Source organism: Bos indicus x Bos taurus, chromosome 3 (genome assembly GCF_003369695.1).
Source record: "Bos indicus x Bos taurus breed Angus x Brahman F1 hybrid chromosome 3, Bos_hybrid_MaternalHap_v2.0, whole genome shotgun sequence".
NCBI lineage: Eukaryota > Metazoa > Chordata > Mammalia > Artiodactyla > Bovidae > Bos > Bos indicus x Bos taurus.
The window spans coordinates 661,264-677,077 of record NC_040078.1 but is presented as its reverse complement, the minus strand read 5'-3'; the positions used below and the strand labels follow the sequence as shown (position 1 = coordinate 677,077).

At 32.9% G+C, this 15,814-nt stretch overlaps 1 protein-coding gene across 8 annotated transcripts in view; it reads left to right on the top strand.

Annotated features, from left to right (window-relative positions):
* The window catches only part of DCAF6 (DDB1 and CUL4 associated factor 6), a 183,571-nt gene that overhangs the window by 82,733 nt on the left and 85,024 nt on the right, over positions 1-15,814 (top strand). For all 8 annotated transcript variants that reach the window (XM_027526425.1, XM_027526419.1, XM_027526387.1 and 5 more), the window contains 4 exons: positions 2,293-2,406; positions 4,857-4,992; positions 7,042-7,256; positions 14,502-14,595. In XM_027526425.1, the coding sequence (XP_027382226.1) occupies positions 2,296-2,406; positions 4,857-4,992; positions 7,042-7,256; positions 14,502-14,595 (556 nt within the window). In that variant the 5' untranslated portion in view covers positions 2,293-2,295. The remainder of the gene's footprint in view (positions 1-2,292; positions 2,407-4,856; positions 4,993-7,041; positions 7,257-14,501; positions 14,596-15,814) is intronic.

Below are 15,814 nucleotides of genomic sequence, written 5' to 3'. Positions count from 1 at the left end.
TCATTCTTATAATCAATTTATAGGTTTTTTTTAATCCAGTCTAGCAATGTCTGCTTTTTAATTGGGCTGTATTTAATCATTTATAGTTTATATAATTGGTATAGAAGTTGCTGAATTTAAATTTTGTGTCTTGGTTTTTGTTTTTTCTCTTTTCCTGTTCCATCAATTTTCCCCTCTTCTTCTAGAAGAACTGAGTATTTTTGTGATTCTACTTTATCTCCGTTGTTGATATATTAGCTGTGACGCTTTGTTATTGTTTTAGTGTATGCTTTAGGAATTATATATCATAAACTTTATCACAGTGTACCATCAAGTAATATTGTACCACTTCAATATGGTATAAGAATCTTACAACACTCTGCTCCCATTTTTCCTCTCCTAGAAATTCGTGTTTTTTTTAACCTTTTATTCTTACATACTTTATAAACTCCTTAATACATTGTTAATATTCTTCTTTTAATAGTTAATTATCTTTAAAAATATTTTAAAACAAAAAATATGTTATATTTACTGGCATATTTATTATTTCCAATCTTTTATTCCTTTGCATAGATCCAGATTACTACTGGTATTATTTTCTTTTTACATGAAAAATTTTAAAAAATACAGTTATATTGTGCTGGCCTGTTAATGTAAGGGTTTACAGAAAATTATCCTGTAACAGGATAGTATATATTTTAGGCTTTGGGAGCCATATAATCTATCACAACTACTCAAATATGTATTGTATCAGGAAAACAGACTTGGATAATATGTAAATGACTTGATATGGCTGAGTTTCATATAAACTCTTATAAAAATAATGATTGATAGATAACTTTGCTAACTTCTGTGTTATTGAATAGTCTTTCAGGATTTTTATTTTTGAAAAAGTCTTTTATTTTTGTTTTAGAAAGATATATCTGTGGATATATAATTCTAGTTTGATAGTTTTTTTCTTTTGCTGCTTTAAAGATGTTTCTCCACTCGTTTCTGGCAAGAAATTTTCTTACTTTTAGTCACTGGTTTTATGTAACTTGAGAATAATGTGTTTGTTTATTGTTATTGCTTTAATATTTTATTTTAAGAATAAATCAAAATTTCCATTCTTATTGTCTTTCTGGTTATTTGGGTTCTTTCAAATATTTAATATGAATTGTGCTGCCTTGAACATTGTAGTACACATCTTTAGATGACTATGACATTTATTTGTAGTGGAATTGCTGGGCCATAGAAGAAGCATATTACCACTTCAGCAGATACTAACACATGGTTTTTCAAAGTGATGATACCATTTTACCGTCTCATCAATGATGTTTGAGAGCTCTAGTTGTTCTGTATCCTCAGTGACATTTGATATTATCAAATCCCTTTCGCTTTGGTCATTCCAGCGATGTCTAGTGATATTTACTTAGGATTATAATTTATATTTAATCCTAATATATACAAATCCTAATAAATACCTAATGAATACAAATATAATTTGTATTTCCTTGAAGACTAGTTAATCTGAATACCTTTTTGAGTATACAAAGTTTTAAAACATGGGAACCTACTTTCCATTGTTTATGGGTGCATAAAAGTCTCTGTGGAACTGCTAAACACCCAATTTTGGTAGTTTCTATTTCTTGGGACAGAGAAGGGTGGGGGGAATATGTTGGATAGGAGGGTACACAGAGCCTCAATTTACAGCCTTATTGCTAAACCAGAAATAGATATAGGAATATCTAAAATGTTTCATTTCTTTAAAAAATTTTAATTTTTTATAAAATATGCATAATGTGACATTTGCCATTCCTACCATTTTTAACTATACACTTCATGACAATTTAGTACTTTTGTGTGGTTATAGAACCATTACCATCACTCAAAATTTTTTTGAGAGGTCAATTTGAATGCTTGATTTGGCACTACAGGGTTTTATAATGATTGTCAGAGAAGAAAATTTTTTACTTTGTTTCTAAAGCACGTGTAAATTCATATCCAGAAAACATAAAAATTTGACTATTCAGGGGCAGGATTTTTCTTGTCATGTTGTAAGGCATTTGTAATTTTAAAGAATTTTGAGTCTGGAGGTACATTAATTTCAAATGAAAGTAAATGAATCACATTAATTCAGCAGTTACATTTTGCATATATCTGTATGTATAGCACTGTTTTGCATTATGGTATGGGTAAGTCATAAATAATTCCAATAAATTGTTCTTAGTTGCTTTTGCCTTAATCATTTTGTGATATAGCAGTAATATTTTTCAAAGCCATCTGTTTAAATGTTCACTAACATTACCTGTACAATTACCTTTCCATCTTCAGATTATGACTGTACCTAATGACCCGTATACCTTTCTGTCTTGTGGTGAAGATGGAACTGTTAGGTGGTTTGATACACGCATCAAAACTAGCTGTACAAAAGAAGATTGCAAAGATGTAAGAATCAAGTTTTTATATAAATAATGAAAAAAATTAAGATTAAAGTTAAAGTTGGACAGTAAGTTATCTCTGGGTTATGAGCTTATTGGTAAAATTTTTTATTTTTAAAATATTTAATAAATATGTATTTTAATTATAAAATAATTAAAATTATTTTATAAATTTTAATTTTGTATTAAAATTTTCATAATTAAAGTGTTAGTAGCAAAGTTAAGGAATGTATATTAAACTGGGGAATTCAGATACATTTATGAAGATTTATATAATTGTTCAGTATATACCATGGCACTGTAAAAACTTGAAGAATTTCATTTGTGTATGGAGGCAGCTTTGGCTTTACCAGTAGCAGTGATAAAAGCATGTAGTAGTTTGATGTCTTCTCTTTATTTTTACCCTGTCCTGTAATCCAAGATTTATTAATATATCTTTTGTTTTAGACAGTTAGGTACCATTTTATCAACATGTTCATTGCTGATTTAGCTCATTTCTCTAAACATAGAGCTTCACTGTCAATTTTGTATTTTGCGGAGTAGTTGAATAAGAAGTGGATTTATTTAGAGTGTGGGCCGTGTCAGAAGTTGAGAGTGGCCTTAGTTTTGTATTTTTTAAAATGGTATTTTAAACTTGAAAAACATTTGTGAAATCAGTCAGTTTAAGGCCCCAGACTACTAACCCTAAACGTTACTCAGAGACAGTAGCTTTTGTCTCAGATCTTTTTGGAGTTGTAAATGAAATAAGAAAATACTGCCAGCCTATGGCTAAGATGTATGGCAGAAACCAATACAATATTGTAAAACAGTTATCTTCCAATTAAAAAAATTTTTTAAAGTACTCTAAATACATTTTTCTTGACAGTTACCAAAAAGAAAAAAGATGACTAGTAACCAGGTTGTTAGTGTTAGTCACTCAGTCGTGTCTGACTCTTTGTGACCCTGTGGACTGTAGCCCTCCCTCCAGGATCCTCTGTCCATGGGATTTTCCAGGCAAGAATCCTGGAGTGGGTTGCATAATCAGGTTGAGTGTTCGCTAATGAAACTAGTTGTTGTTGTTAACATGCCTTAGGAGAAGAGATTATTTTATACTTCAAAACAGAGAAGAAAAAGAAAAAAATAGAAATAAAAAATTTTTTGTTAGTTTTTGTGTTGTATATGTGTACACATATACAACTAGGAGTGTTGAACTGAAGGCTGAAATAAGTTTGAAATAGCCGGTTGTTTATGAGGGGCATTTGGTATGCCTGTTTTTTGTTAAATAATAAGTCCTAAAATTTGTTAAGTCAGATTCTTTTAAGTAGTATTGTACAATGTAGTTGGATTTAATTTTGCTTTTATAATCAGAAACTTTGTTGTAAAATGAAAGAATAAATAAAACTAATAAGGGCTTCCCTGGTGGCTCAGTGGTAAAGAATCCACCTGACAATAGGTGGAAATGTGAGTTCGATCCCTGGGTCAGGAAGATCCCCTGGAGAAGGAAATGGTAACTCATTCCCGTATTCTTGCCTGGGAAATCTCACGGACAGAGGAGCTTGGTGGGCTACAGTCCATGGGATCGCAAAAGAGTCAGATACTACTTAGTGACTAAAACAGCAACAGTAAGATACTGTTGTATTTTTCCTCAGTAATACTTCTGAAGTCTTTATATGTAAAGTGAACAGATAGAGTATAAAGAAAGCAGGTAAGTAGGGTAATTCTTAAGTACTAAAAATTTAGAATGATGAATGGAATTTGATGAACAAGTTCTTTGTGATAGGAATAAAGTTCTGAGGTCAATAATTAAATGTGTAAAACAGCATAAATGTAACTAAAACACTTGGCTTTTCTGAGAGGAGTGAGGGATTAGCTTATAGACAAAAGAGTATATTAACAGAATATCTTAAGACTATATTTTGGGGATGATAGCCCTTACATTTTCTAATGCTTGTGTAGAGAGAAGTAGTGACATTATCATAAAGCCTGTCTCAGACATAGTTTGTATATATGTGTGTACGTACTTTGATTTTGAACTGGTAAGGAGGAGGATGGTTTTATAAGGTCCTGGTTTTTAAAAATCAGGTCATGATACTTTTGTTATATTTTAATAACTAATTAAAATTAAGATATCATGAGTACCATATAATATAATCAATATACTTATCATAGACAAAGGTGGATTATACCTCCATCTTTACTGTCCAGTGGACTAATAATAGCAGGCATTTTTAATGATATTAATGTAATGACATATTGCATAGGAAATATTGGCATTTTTTAGTATTTTTAAAGATAATGTTCATTTTATTCTTGAGTATGGGAATATTTAGGAAGCATGTTGTTTTTTCTGCTTCATTGTCATACCAGCTGAATTAGGATTTCTGAGAAAGATTTTCTTCTAATTGAAGGGAAAATGTTTTAAGTAGATTATTATCTGTTGTACAACTTGTGTAACTGATGTTCTTTTATCTTTTGTAGGATATTTTAATTAACTGCCGACGTGCTGCCACATCAGTAGCTATTTGTCCACCAATACCATATTACCTTGCTGTTGGTTGTTCTGATAGCTCAGTACGTATATATGATCGGCGAATGCTGGGCACAAGAGCTACAGGTAAAAGAACATATATTAGAGAAAATATGAGACTGTATCAGTTCAAGGGATAAATCTTTTTGACCTGTTATGCTTTTAAAATTTCTTTAGTTTGACGTAAAATTCAGTATATAGAATTTATTTAAATACTATGGATTATTATAAAAAATAGCATTTCATCAAGTTTTTATGACCCCATCAAGGTGATACTTTTGCAGTTTATCACTTTAGAATGTTGTAGCACTACATGTATTAGTTTCCTGGAGCTGTTGTAACAAATTATTATAAATTGGGTGACTTAAAATAACAAATTTATTCTCTCACATATTTGGAGGCTTAATGTCTGAAATCAAGGTGTTGCAGGGTGGTTTTCTGTTGGAGGCTGTCTGGAAGAATGTTTTGCCTGCTTTTTTCTTATGTTCTGGAGGTTGCTGACAATCTTTAGCATCCCTTGGCTTTTAAATGTATCAGTCGAATTTCTGCTTCCGTCTTGACATGCCATTCTCTCCTGTGTGTATGTCTGTCTACATTTCCCCCTCATAAGGACACTAGTTAAGTTGTATTTAAGGTCCATTGTAATCCACTGTGACCTCATCTTGATAATTATTACATCTACAAAGACCTTATTTCTAAATAAGATCACATTCTGTGGTTCTTGGTATACATGAAATTTTCAGGGGACACACTTCAGCCCACAACATTTAGCGCTCCTGATTTCTCCTTGCCATCTTTTCAATAGTAAGCGTGGTGGGGAGAAAAGTTTAGGAAAGAACAGTGACTTGTGTGTGTATTAATGTATATCATATGTTCATGCCTACTTCATAGCCTACCTTCTTACTGTTCAGTTGCTAAGTCCTGTCCAACTCTTTGTGACCCCAGGGACTGCAGCACAGCAGGCTTCTCTGCCCTCCACCATCTCCTGGCATTTGCACAAACTCATGTCCATTGAGTCGGTAATGCTATCTAATCATCTCATGTAGCCTGTTTAAAGTACTGTAAATGGTGCTGCAGTACTGAATTTGAATTTGCCTTAAACTCTTATTTGTTCCTTATTTGCTTTGAGATCAAACCACTTATCAAATATTCACTTCAGAGCCAACATCTGTTAGGAATGTCAAGATTTCCTCTCTCTCTCACACACACATACACACCCCATGTATATATAAAGATTTATAAATAAAAATAAAAGTGGACTTGATCATAAATTAACAGTGTTTATCTCAATGTTAGTTTATGTCCAGTGAAAATGGACATACACTACTGAAATGGGAAAACCAGATGGGATCTTTTTTCATTTTTTGCACTGTGATTGAGAAGTCTTATCTATTTGAATATGCATATTTAATGGGAATGGTAGTAATATAATATGAAACTATAGGCCCAACTATCATATCTCAGTGGATGAGACGTGATTGCTGTTTTGGGCAAGGCAAAACCTCAGAGTGCAAGATAATGCAGCTTTGTGGAAATTTAGCATGTTTGGGCCTGGAAAGCACCAAGTGCCAATTGTAACTCTCCCTGTCATATTGCATTATATTGATGACTGTCAAAATTAATTAAAATTAAAGTAATGTTCCCACTCTGTTATTTTATGAGGAGAATTTCACACCAATAAAAAATCTTTTAGTGATATAAAGTAAAAGATAAGTCTTATTAAACAGATACTATACTGTTTTATCTAGTATATTAGTAAATGTCAACTTTCTGATTACCTTATGAAAATTATCTTAATTTGGAGAATTTTAAGAGATGATTTAGTATGACTCTAATTATAGATCATTTTAAATGATTAAATAGCTAATATTTTGGGGAAAAAAACCACATTGACTTAATCTGGAATTCTAGAAAATCATGAATTCTTTTTGGAAGATAATATAACCTTTATGCTGTATTCTTTTTCATTTTGTTACAAAATCTGACTATTGATTACAGAGTATTTTCCAGAAATAGAATATGATAGCTTGGATTTACTTTGCTACATTAAATACATATCTTATAATTCAGATGAGTTTTTAAAGTGTTTTTCTTGAAAAACATATGAATTTTAAACAATTTCTTTTTTCTTATTAGGGAATTACGCAGGCCGAGGAACTACTGGAATGGTTGCTCGTTTTATCCCTTCCCATCTTAATAATAAGTCATGCAGGGTGACATCTCTGTGTTACAGTGAAGATGGTCAAGAGATTCTTGTTAGTTACTCTTCAGATTATATATATCTTTTTGACCCAAAAGATGATACAGCACGAGAACTTAAAACTCCTTCTGCAGAAGAGAGAAGAGAAGAGGTAAATTTACTCAGAGCTATGTTCTTTTATTTGATTCAGAAAACATTAATTCACTAACTCTTGGGGCATTAATTCAGTAACTCCTAAATTTGAAGCCTTAAGGGCTTCAAAAAATAGAGTGAGTTTTCACGGCATTTACAGTCTGTGGAGCAAAGACGTGAAACATGCATGAAAGAATGGGAGTAATAAATAAGGAAAAGGTACCCGATGAAAGTATTATATAATATTTTAAAAGAGTAAATGTCTAATAGCAAAATGTTTCTCCAAGTTTATGGATGTATAGCAGCACCAAGAAATAGTACCAGTTCTGACAGTTGCAGAAAAGGTAATTAAAATTAAAAAAAAAATGTGATGTATAAGCTTCCAAGAGACTTACTGTTTATTTCATGCAAAAATATTTACTGTTCACAGGTGGATAGTGGTCCTTCCTCTCTTCTGATTCTGCCTTGGTCACAGTTATGAGCTAGTGACATTTGCACATAGCACAACACATATACAGAATCAGTAGAGGAGGAGCTTGCTGTCTATATATGAATAGTAAATGGTAATAGGTGAAATTCCTATTGGTAGGTGTATGTAAACATTTAGTGCCTTGGAAGTTGATACAGTACATTTTATATATATATATATATATGTATGTATGTATCTATATACATACCTATGTCTAGCATGCTCTGAGATTTGGTCATGGACAGGGAAGCCTGGCATGCTGCAGTCCATGGGGTTGCAAAGAGTTGGACACAACTGAGTAACTGAACTGAACTGGTATCTATAGATACCCTTTTCTTCATCAATTTCTAGATACATATATATTATGTTTTGAAAGATAGGTGAAAGAATTATTGTTCCTAAAATGACCTTAAAATTATCAGTCATTTTCTTAGGAAAAGCAGAAAAGTGAAAGTGAAGTTGCGCAGTTGTGTCAGACTCTTTGTGTCCCCATGGACTGTAGTCTACCAGGCTCCTCAGTCCATGGAATTTTCCAGGCAAGAGTACTGGAGTGTGTTGCCATTTTCTTCTCCAGGGGATCTTCCCAACCCAGGGATTGAAACCAGGGAAAAGCAGAAACCAGAAATAATATGTCATTGACAGTACACAGCAGTAGAATAACGTTTGCCTCTTAAGCTTCTTTCGCCTTGTGTTTTTCACTTTGGGTTTGTTTTTGTTTTTTTTTTTTTTTTTAACATGTCCTGTGTTTAACCATTCTATTCTTTGGATTGTTAACGTCTTTTGAAGTAAACCGTTGCATTTTATTAATTATCAGTGACTGTTAAGTATTGGTTCACCTCTAACTAATAAATACATTTTAAAGGTACTAAAGAACAACAATGATTTTGTAATTCCTATGAGATGCAAAATTAAATCCAGTTCTTATATTTGCAGGTTGATAGGGTTATAAAATAAAAAAAAAAATCAAGATTACATGTGGCACTATATTTAACTGAATTAAGAAATTTGTAAAGAGAGTATGTTGCTAATGAAAGCTAGTTTTGAGATTACAGGTCTGATTGAAAACCTAAAGTCTGTTGTTACTATGTAATTTCCTCTTGAAAGAATGAGCTTTAGTAATGTTACAGTCAAACTTTGTGAACATTGTTACATAATGAAAGAGTGGGAAATGCAGAAACATTTTAAGCAAGCCAACTAGCTTTTATGCCATAGAAAACTTAGCCAAAGGATGTTTATATAATCAGAGTGAATGAGGCTGAGTCATGAGCAGTTGTTTTTTTTAACATGTTTTTCTCAGTGTTCTCTGTTGAATTAACTGAATTAAGAAAAATAATTCTGAAAATGGATTAAAGGTATAAAAATTATGCTTATTGTAATGAAACAATTTACAGGTCTGTCTAGGAAAAGAAATTAATAAACTGTCTTCCTCTTAATATAACTATCTTTTCTTTCAGTGTTTTATGTTAAATTCTTTGTAGTAATGTTCAGACAAGCTCTTCTCAGCTCACCAAATAGTTATTTGGTATCTACTGTACTATCTACTGGAGAAGGAAATGGCAACCCACTCCAGTGTTCTTGCCTGGAGAATCCCAGGGACGGCAGAGCCTGGTGGGCTGCCATCTCTGGGGTCGCACAGAGTTGGACACGATTGAAGCGACTTAGCAGCAGCAGCAGTAGTACTATCTACTAAACTTGAGAAAATCAAGGCTGACTGTGACAAAGATATGACCTGTCATTCATGAGTTTGCAAATAAATAGATAAAAGAGTAAGATTTATAAATAAATGTGTGAAAGTTAAAATAACATAATTATATATAAGAATTGTTCCATATAAGTAGACCAAAGAAAATAATTGTTTTTAATTGGGAGAATAAGAAAAGTGTTGAGCAGGTTTTTTTTTTTTTTTTTTTTTTTTAAGTTAATTTTAATGAAATTCTTACAGTGAGCTGCATTCAAATGTAATGAAAACTGGCAACTAATTGTAGTAGAATAAAATGCATGTCAAATTTAATTGTCTTCAGTAATTCAGTTTTATTAATTTGTAATTGAATTAGAGTTTAATATTTGGGGAACTTTTTTTTCCTGTGGAATAATTCTAAACTGATCTGTTCTTATGCAATTTCCTGAGTGGAGATCTTTTTTCAATGTCAAAAAACAGATAATAATAATAATAATACTTAAGAAGAAATATCATTTCCTATGGCTTGGATAATGGCACCTTCATCGACATTATGAATACAAGTTTAATATATGATTTTTTCTTGTGTTTTCATATTTTTATGTAATTCGTAGGGGTCTCTTTTCTATATTATTTCCTTTGAGTGAATGAAAGTTGCTCAGTCAGGTCGTGTCCAACTCTTTGTAATCCCGTGGAATACAGTCCATGGAATTCTCCAGGCCAGAATACTATAGTGGGTAGCCTTTTCCTTCTCCAGGATTATTTCCTATATCCTCTAATAATTTCCCCTTTGCTCCTGCTCCCTTTTTTTGGCCATGTTGCACAGCATGTGGGGTCTCAGTTCCCCACCAGGGACTGAATCCTGGCTCTCACAGTGAAAGCGTGGTATCCAAGGCACTGGACCACCAAGGGGTTCATGTTCCCCTTCTTTATTTACCATATTCTTTTGTCTTATTCAGATTTTTTTCCACTTCTCATTTTCTTTTATTTTGGTATTCCTTTTTTTCTTTCTATTGTCTTTTCTTTTTTTCTCTCATATCTTTTTGACATTTTTTTCCCCACCTACTTAGCACATTATTGGACTGCTTTGTTGAATCCCATCTCTCATTTTCTCCTGGTCCTCATGATTTATTCCTAAAAGTTTTACAGGTGTGTCCAGCTTTTTGAAAGTTTGCTTCTATATCGCTTTGCTTTTACTGAAGACCTGCATCAGTACTTGATTTCACTGACTAAAACATCCAAAGAGGATTTTCACTTTTACAGAAAAGAAAGGTGAAAAGTGGAAACAGTGCCTATTGATTGTTGCAGTGTGCACCCTGAGTGGCGCTTGGTGCCACCACACTCCTTCCCAGGGAGCTACACTTGGCATTTCAGTGTCAAGCTGCCCTGGCTTTGAATTGTGTTTATATCTCAGCATTAAGCTCTGAGTATTGAGTTGTGTCTGTAAACATCTGTGCCTTATCTTGATTTATTTTGTGCATCAGTTAGCAAGATGTGTGTTAACGTAATTGCTTCTTTGTGTTACTCCACTTTGACTTATGAAGGGTTTCATAGGAGCATTCTGCTTTCAGATAGCAGGGGGAACCTGTAACTAAAATGTGTTAGTATTACTTCCCATTCTACCACTAACACTGATCCAAGGCATCAGCACCTCTCCTGGATTATTATGATAGCTTTCTTACTAGGTCCCTGCTTTCATACCACCCTCTCCAATCCTTTAGCTACACAGTAGCCAAAGTAATCTTTTAAGACATAGGTCAAATGATGCCACTGTTCTGATTCACACTCCACAATGGCTCACCACCTCATTCAAAATTGAGGTCCGTACAGTGGCTACAAGATCTCGTGTTACCTGGTTCTTGTCACTTCTACGGCTCTCTGCTTTGTTTGCTCCGCTCTAGCCACATCCAGTTACTTATTTACTCAGGCAGGCTAAGTGTGCTTCTGCCTTACAGTTTTTGCATTTACTTTGCCTGAAATGACCTCCTCCAGATTATCTGGATTTCTTCTTCCTTTACCTCTTACAGTGCTTTGCGCTTGTTTTTTTTCTCCGTTAGACCCTAGCATACCACATTATTTAGAATTGTATCCCTTAATTCTCTGGTACTACCTATCTCCCTTTTCTACCTAATTTTATTGTATAACACGACTTTCTCTGTATATTTTACTTGTTTAATTTCATGTATTTTGTAAACTCTGTTACATTGAGAATTTTTCTATGTTTTGTCTGTTGATCTTGCCCTGATACGAAGTGTAGTGGCTGACACATAAAAGGTGCTGAAAAATTTTTTATGGAATTACTGACTGAATATCATTTTCAGGGTTTTTTATGGAATGACTGACTGTACCATTTTCAGGACTGTAGATTATTTCGCGTATCTCAAAAAATCAAACTTGAGACTGTTTTTAACTTGAAGATCTTGTTCCAGATATACTTGCTGAGACTATAGCATCAGTTCTTTGCCTGTATAATAGAAATTTCTCTCTTGTAACCATGGAACAGAGCTCTAGTTTATTATTCTAAGTACAGTTTTTATACAGGGTGAGGCTCTCTCTGGAAATGATTATTTGTCTGACATTTAAACAACTACCACACTAGGCATCTTCTAATTTTTCCTTTTCGCACTTGTGACTTCCTCTGCAGGTTTTGTTATTCTCAGTTGCTTTTAACCATACTTATATATAACATGGAATATTTTAGAGGGGTTTCTGTTTCCTTTGCTGAGAATGGAAAGTCCCCCATTTCCCCACTACTCCACCCCACTCCCGTTCTCCTTGTTGCTCAGTATCATTTCCAGGAGAAAGTAGAAAATTTACCACTAAGCTATCACTAAATTTCTATCAAAACTTGCTAAATTGTGCGGAGGAAAAAGTGAATGTTATGTTAAAATATAAGGGAGTGACCCACAACACTGGAGAAAATATTTGCAAATCATACATCTAGTTTATGATTTAGAATCTAGTATCCAGAATATGTTATATAAAGAACACTTGTTACTCAACAATAAAAAGATAAATATCTTAATTAAAAATTGATAAAGAATTTGAATAGACGTTTTTCCAAAAAAGATATACAAATGGCCATTAAGCACATATGGAGATGTTTAACATCACTGATCAAAGCCACAGTGGGGTACCACTTCATACTTACTAGATTGACTAAAAAAGCCAGTGACAAGTGTAAGTGTTCATGAAAATGTGGAGAAATCAGAGCCCTCATACATTACTGGTAGGAATATGAAATAGCACAGGTGCCTTGGAAAACAGCTTGGCAGTTCCTCAAAATTTAAACATGGAAGCTATCATATGATTTGGCAATTCCATGCTAGATTATATACCCAAGAAAATCGAAAACATGTCCCCATAAAAACTTGCGTGTATGTTCATAGCAGCATTAGTTACAACAGCCAAAAAGTGGAAAGAGCTCAGTTTGTATCAGCTGATCAATGAATAAACAAAATGTGGTATATTTAAAAAGTAGAATATTATTCAGCCATAAAAGTAGCGATGAAATACTGATACATGCTGCAGTGTGGATGCACCTTGAAAAATACTGTGCTAAGTGAAAGAAGTAATACACAATGACCACATATTATATTATTACACTTCCATGATGTGTCCAGAATAAGCATATCCATAGAGACAGAGTAGATGAGTGATTGTCAGGAGGTGAGTTGAGGGGCAAGTGGGGGGTGATGAAAATGATCTGGATTAGTGAGATACAAGTATCTGCATAGCTTTTGTGAATATATACTACTGATTTGTCTGCTTTAAAAGGATAAATATTTTAAAAAGGGTAAATATTATGGTATGTAAATTATACATCAATAAAAAGATGTTAAAAATGTGAAAGTTAAAGGGAGTGATTAAGAGTGTCAGATACCATCAACATCAAATAGAATCTCTAAAAGGTGCCATTCAAATTGGAAATTGATTTTTGATCATTTTATCATTGATCATGGAACTTAGCAATTGATCATTCACTGGTGATATGGGTGAGAATTCAGTGGAAAAATGAGTTGACTTCAGTGAATTGAGTGAAGAGTGGTAGATAAAAATAGAATGAATACAGACTTTTTAAAAGAAGCTTGACAGTAAAGCTTCAGAAAGCATGAGAAAAGAATAAATGCTGAATAGAAATAGGGAATGGCAGTGTTTTACTTATTAGAAATGATAGGAACCTTTAGTACATTGTGAGGAAGAATCAAGAAAGAAGAGAGGAATGTAGGTATAGAAATAGAATAATTATTCAAGGAATGAAATAAAAAGCACAAATAGAGATAAGGCTTAAAACAAATGATCCATCTCCTGAGAAAGATTGGAAGAAATTAAAAAGTAGATATAGATAAGTTTATGGAATGAAATTGAGGAAATTGATATCATTTCTATAGAACTGACTTTATTTTTTTCTGAAGTAGTAGGAAAAGTTAGTAGCTGAGAATGAGAACAACAAGGTAGAGTAAAGACACTGAGGTGAGTAATGGAGGTTGGAATAGATGCTGGGGGGAGAACCAGAGAGCGTATTGTCAGTAATAATAATAAAATAATGGTTACTCCTATTGCCAATTAGGTGTGTAGCTATTTTACCTACACTATATTTATCATCATAATAGAAAACTTAGGCTTAATGCAGTTAGATAACTTTTCCCTTGTCAGTTGAAAGATGATGGGATTTGATATCACATTTACACGATTTTAAAGTTACATTCAGTCTTTAGGTTGAAGATACTAAGTATAGGCTGTCAACATCAATGGATATTTATGGCTGTCTTTCATACTTTGATTTTTTGTTGTTGTTTAGTCACTAAGTCATGTCCAATTCTATTTTAACCCCTTGGACTATACCCTGCCAGGCTCCTCTGTCCATGGGATTTCTGAGGCAAAAATACTGAAGTGGGTTGCCATTTCCTTCTCCATGGGATCTTCTCAATCCAGGGATTGAACCATGTCTCATGCGTTGGCAGGTGGATTATTTACCACTGAGCCACCAGGGAAGCCCCGTATTTTGATTTAGCATCTCAATAAATAAAGTAAAAAAAAAAAAAAATGGGAAGAATCTATTAGACTTACAGCGTGCTTTAAGAATTCAGCAAATGAGTTTTCTTCTCATCTTTTAGTTACGACAGCCTCCAGTTAAACGTTTGAGACTTCGTGGTGATTGGTCAGATACTGGACCCCGAGCAAGGCCTGAGAGTGAACGAGAACGAGATGGTAACTATACTTTGGTCAGCTTTTTAAAAATTAATATTTTAGCTTGTTTGCATTTTTTCACTTTATAAGTGATATTGTAACAAACATCTTTGTACATATATCTGTACATGAACTTGTGCAAGTGTGTCTTAGGATGAAATCCTAAAAGTGGAATGTGTGGGTCACTGGATAAGTGGATTTTAATATTGATAGTTATCAAATTACCCTCTGAAAAGTAAATACTATTTTACATTCCCACTGAAAGTCTAAGAATACATTTTTTGCCACAGCAAGATTGGGTATTATCAAACTTTATAATTTTTGCCTTTGTATTTGCTATAGAGAGAATTGAAAACTCCCAGTTTCCAATCTGAGAGTTTTATAAAGAGCACATAAAAAAATTTTTTTTCCCCTCCTATCAGATGCCTTTGATAGGCATTAGAAACTACTCTTTGGGAGTGTTAAGATGGCACATTTAAAATAAAAGTAATGTTTGTGATTTTATATAATAAATGGGTCTTATTCTAATTTCTGAAATCTTTTAAGATCAAAAGCATATTTTCCAATATATTGGTGTTTGTATTATTTGACATCATATTTTAAAATATAAAGCTACATTATATAAAGGTAATAAAGCATAGAATAAATTCTATTTTCATAGAAAATACAAAAACAGCTTTTGTTTTAAATTATATTATTGTAGAATAGAATTATCACAGTTTCAATTTGATGGGATAGTAAATTTGAAAATGCCCTTGGGACTACTCAAATATTTGAAGGAAGAAAAGAGGGGAGGGAAAAGATAAAATATTTTCTGGTTTCAGTTAATTTCAACTATATGTAATTTGCAGTAAATAATGATGAATATAAATTCAGTTTAAGGGAATTTAAGTGAGAGGGCAAACCTTCAGTTTAGGGAAATTTAAGAGAGAGGTCATACTTTGTTTTTAATCTGTTCAACTTAAAATTCATGAGCTCTTCCTATCTGTGTACTCTTAGGCCTAAAGATGTGGGTTGGGGTAAGGGTAGGACTGTGGAAGTAACTAAGGATTGGCAAAGATGTAGGAGGAACTCAAAATACAGATGAGAGTGATTCATATATACATTTACTATAAAATGTGATGATAGCCCTAGTAGCTTTATATATGCATTCATATAATTTATTTAAGCAATTTGATTTTTAATTGCTTTCACTTTAAAGGCCTTCAAATATAGGTTTTTACATTAATGAAAGAACTAA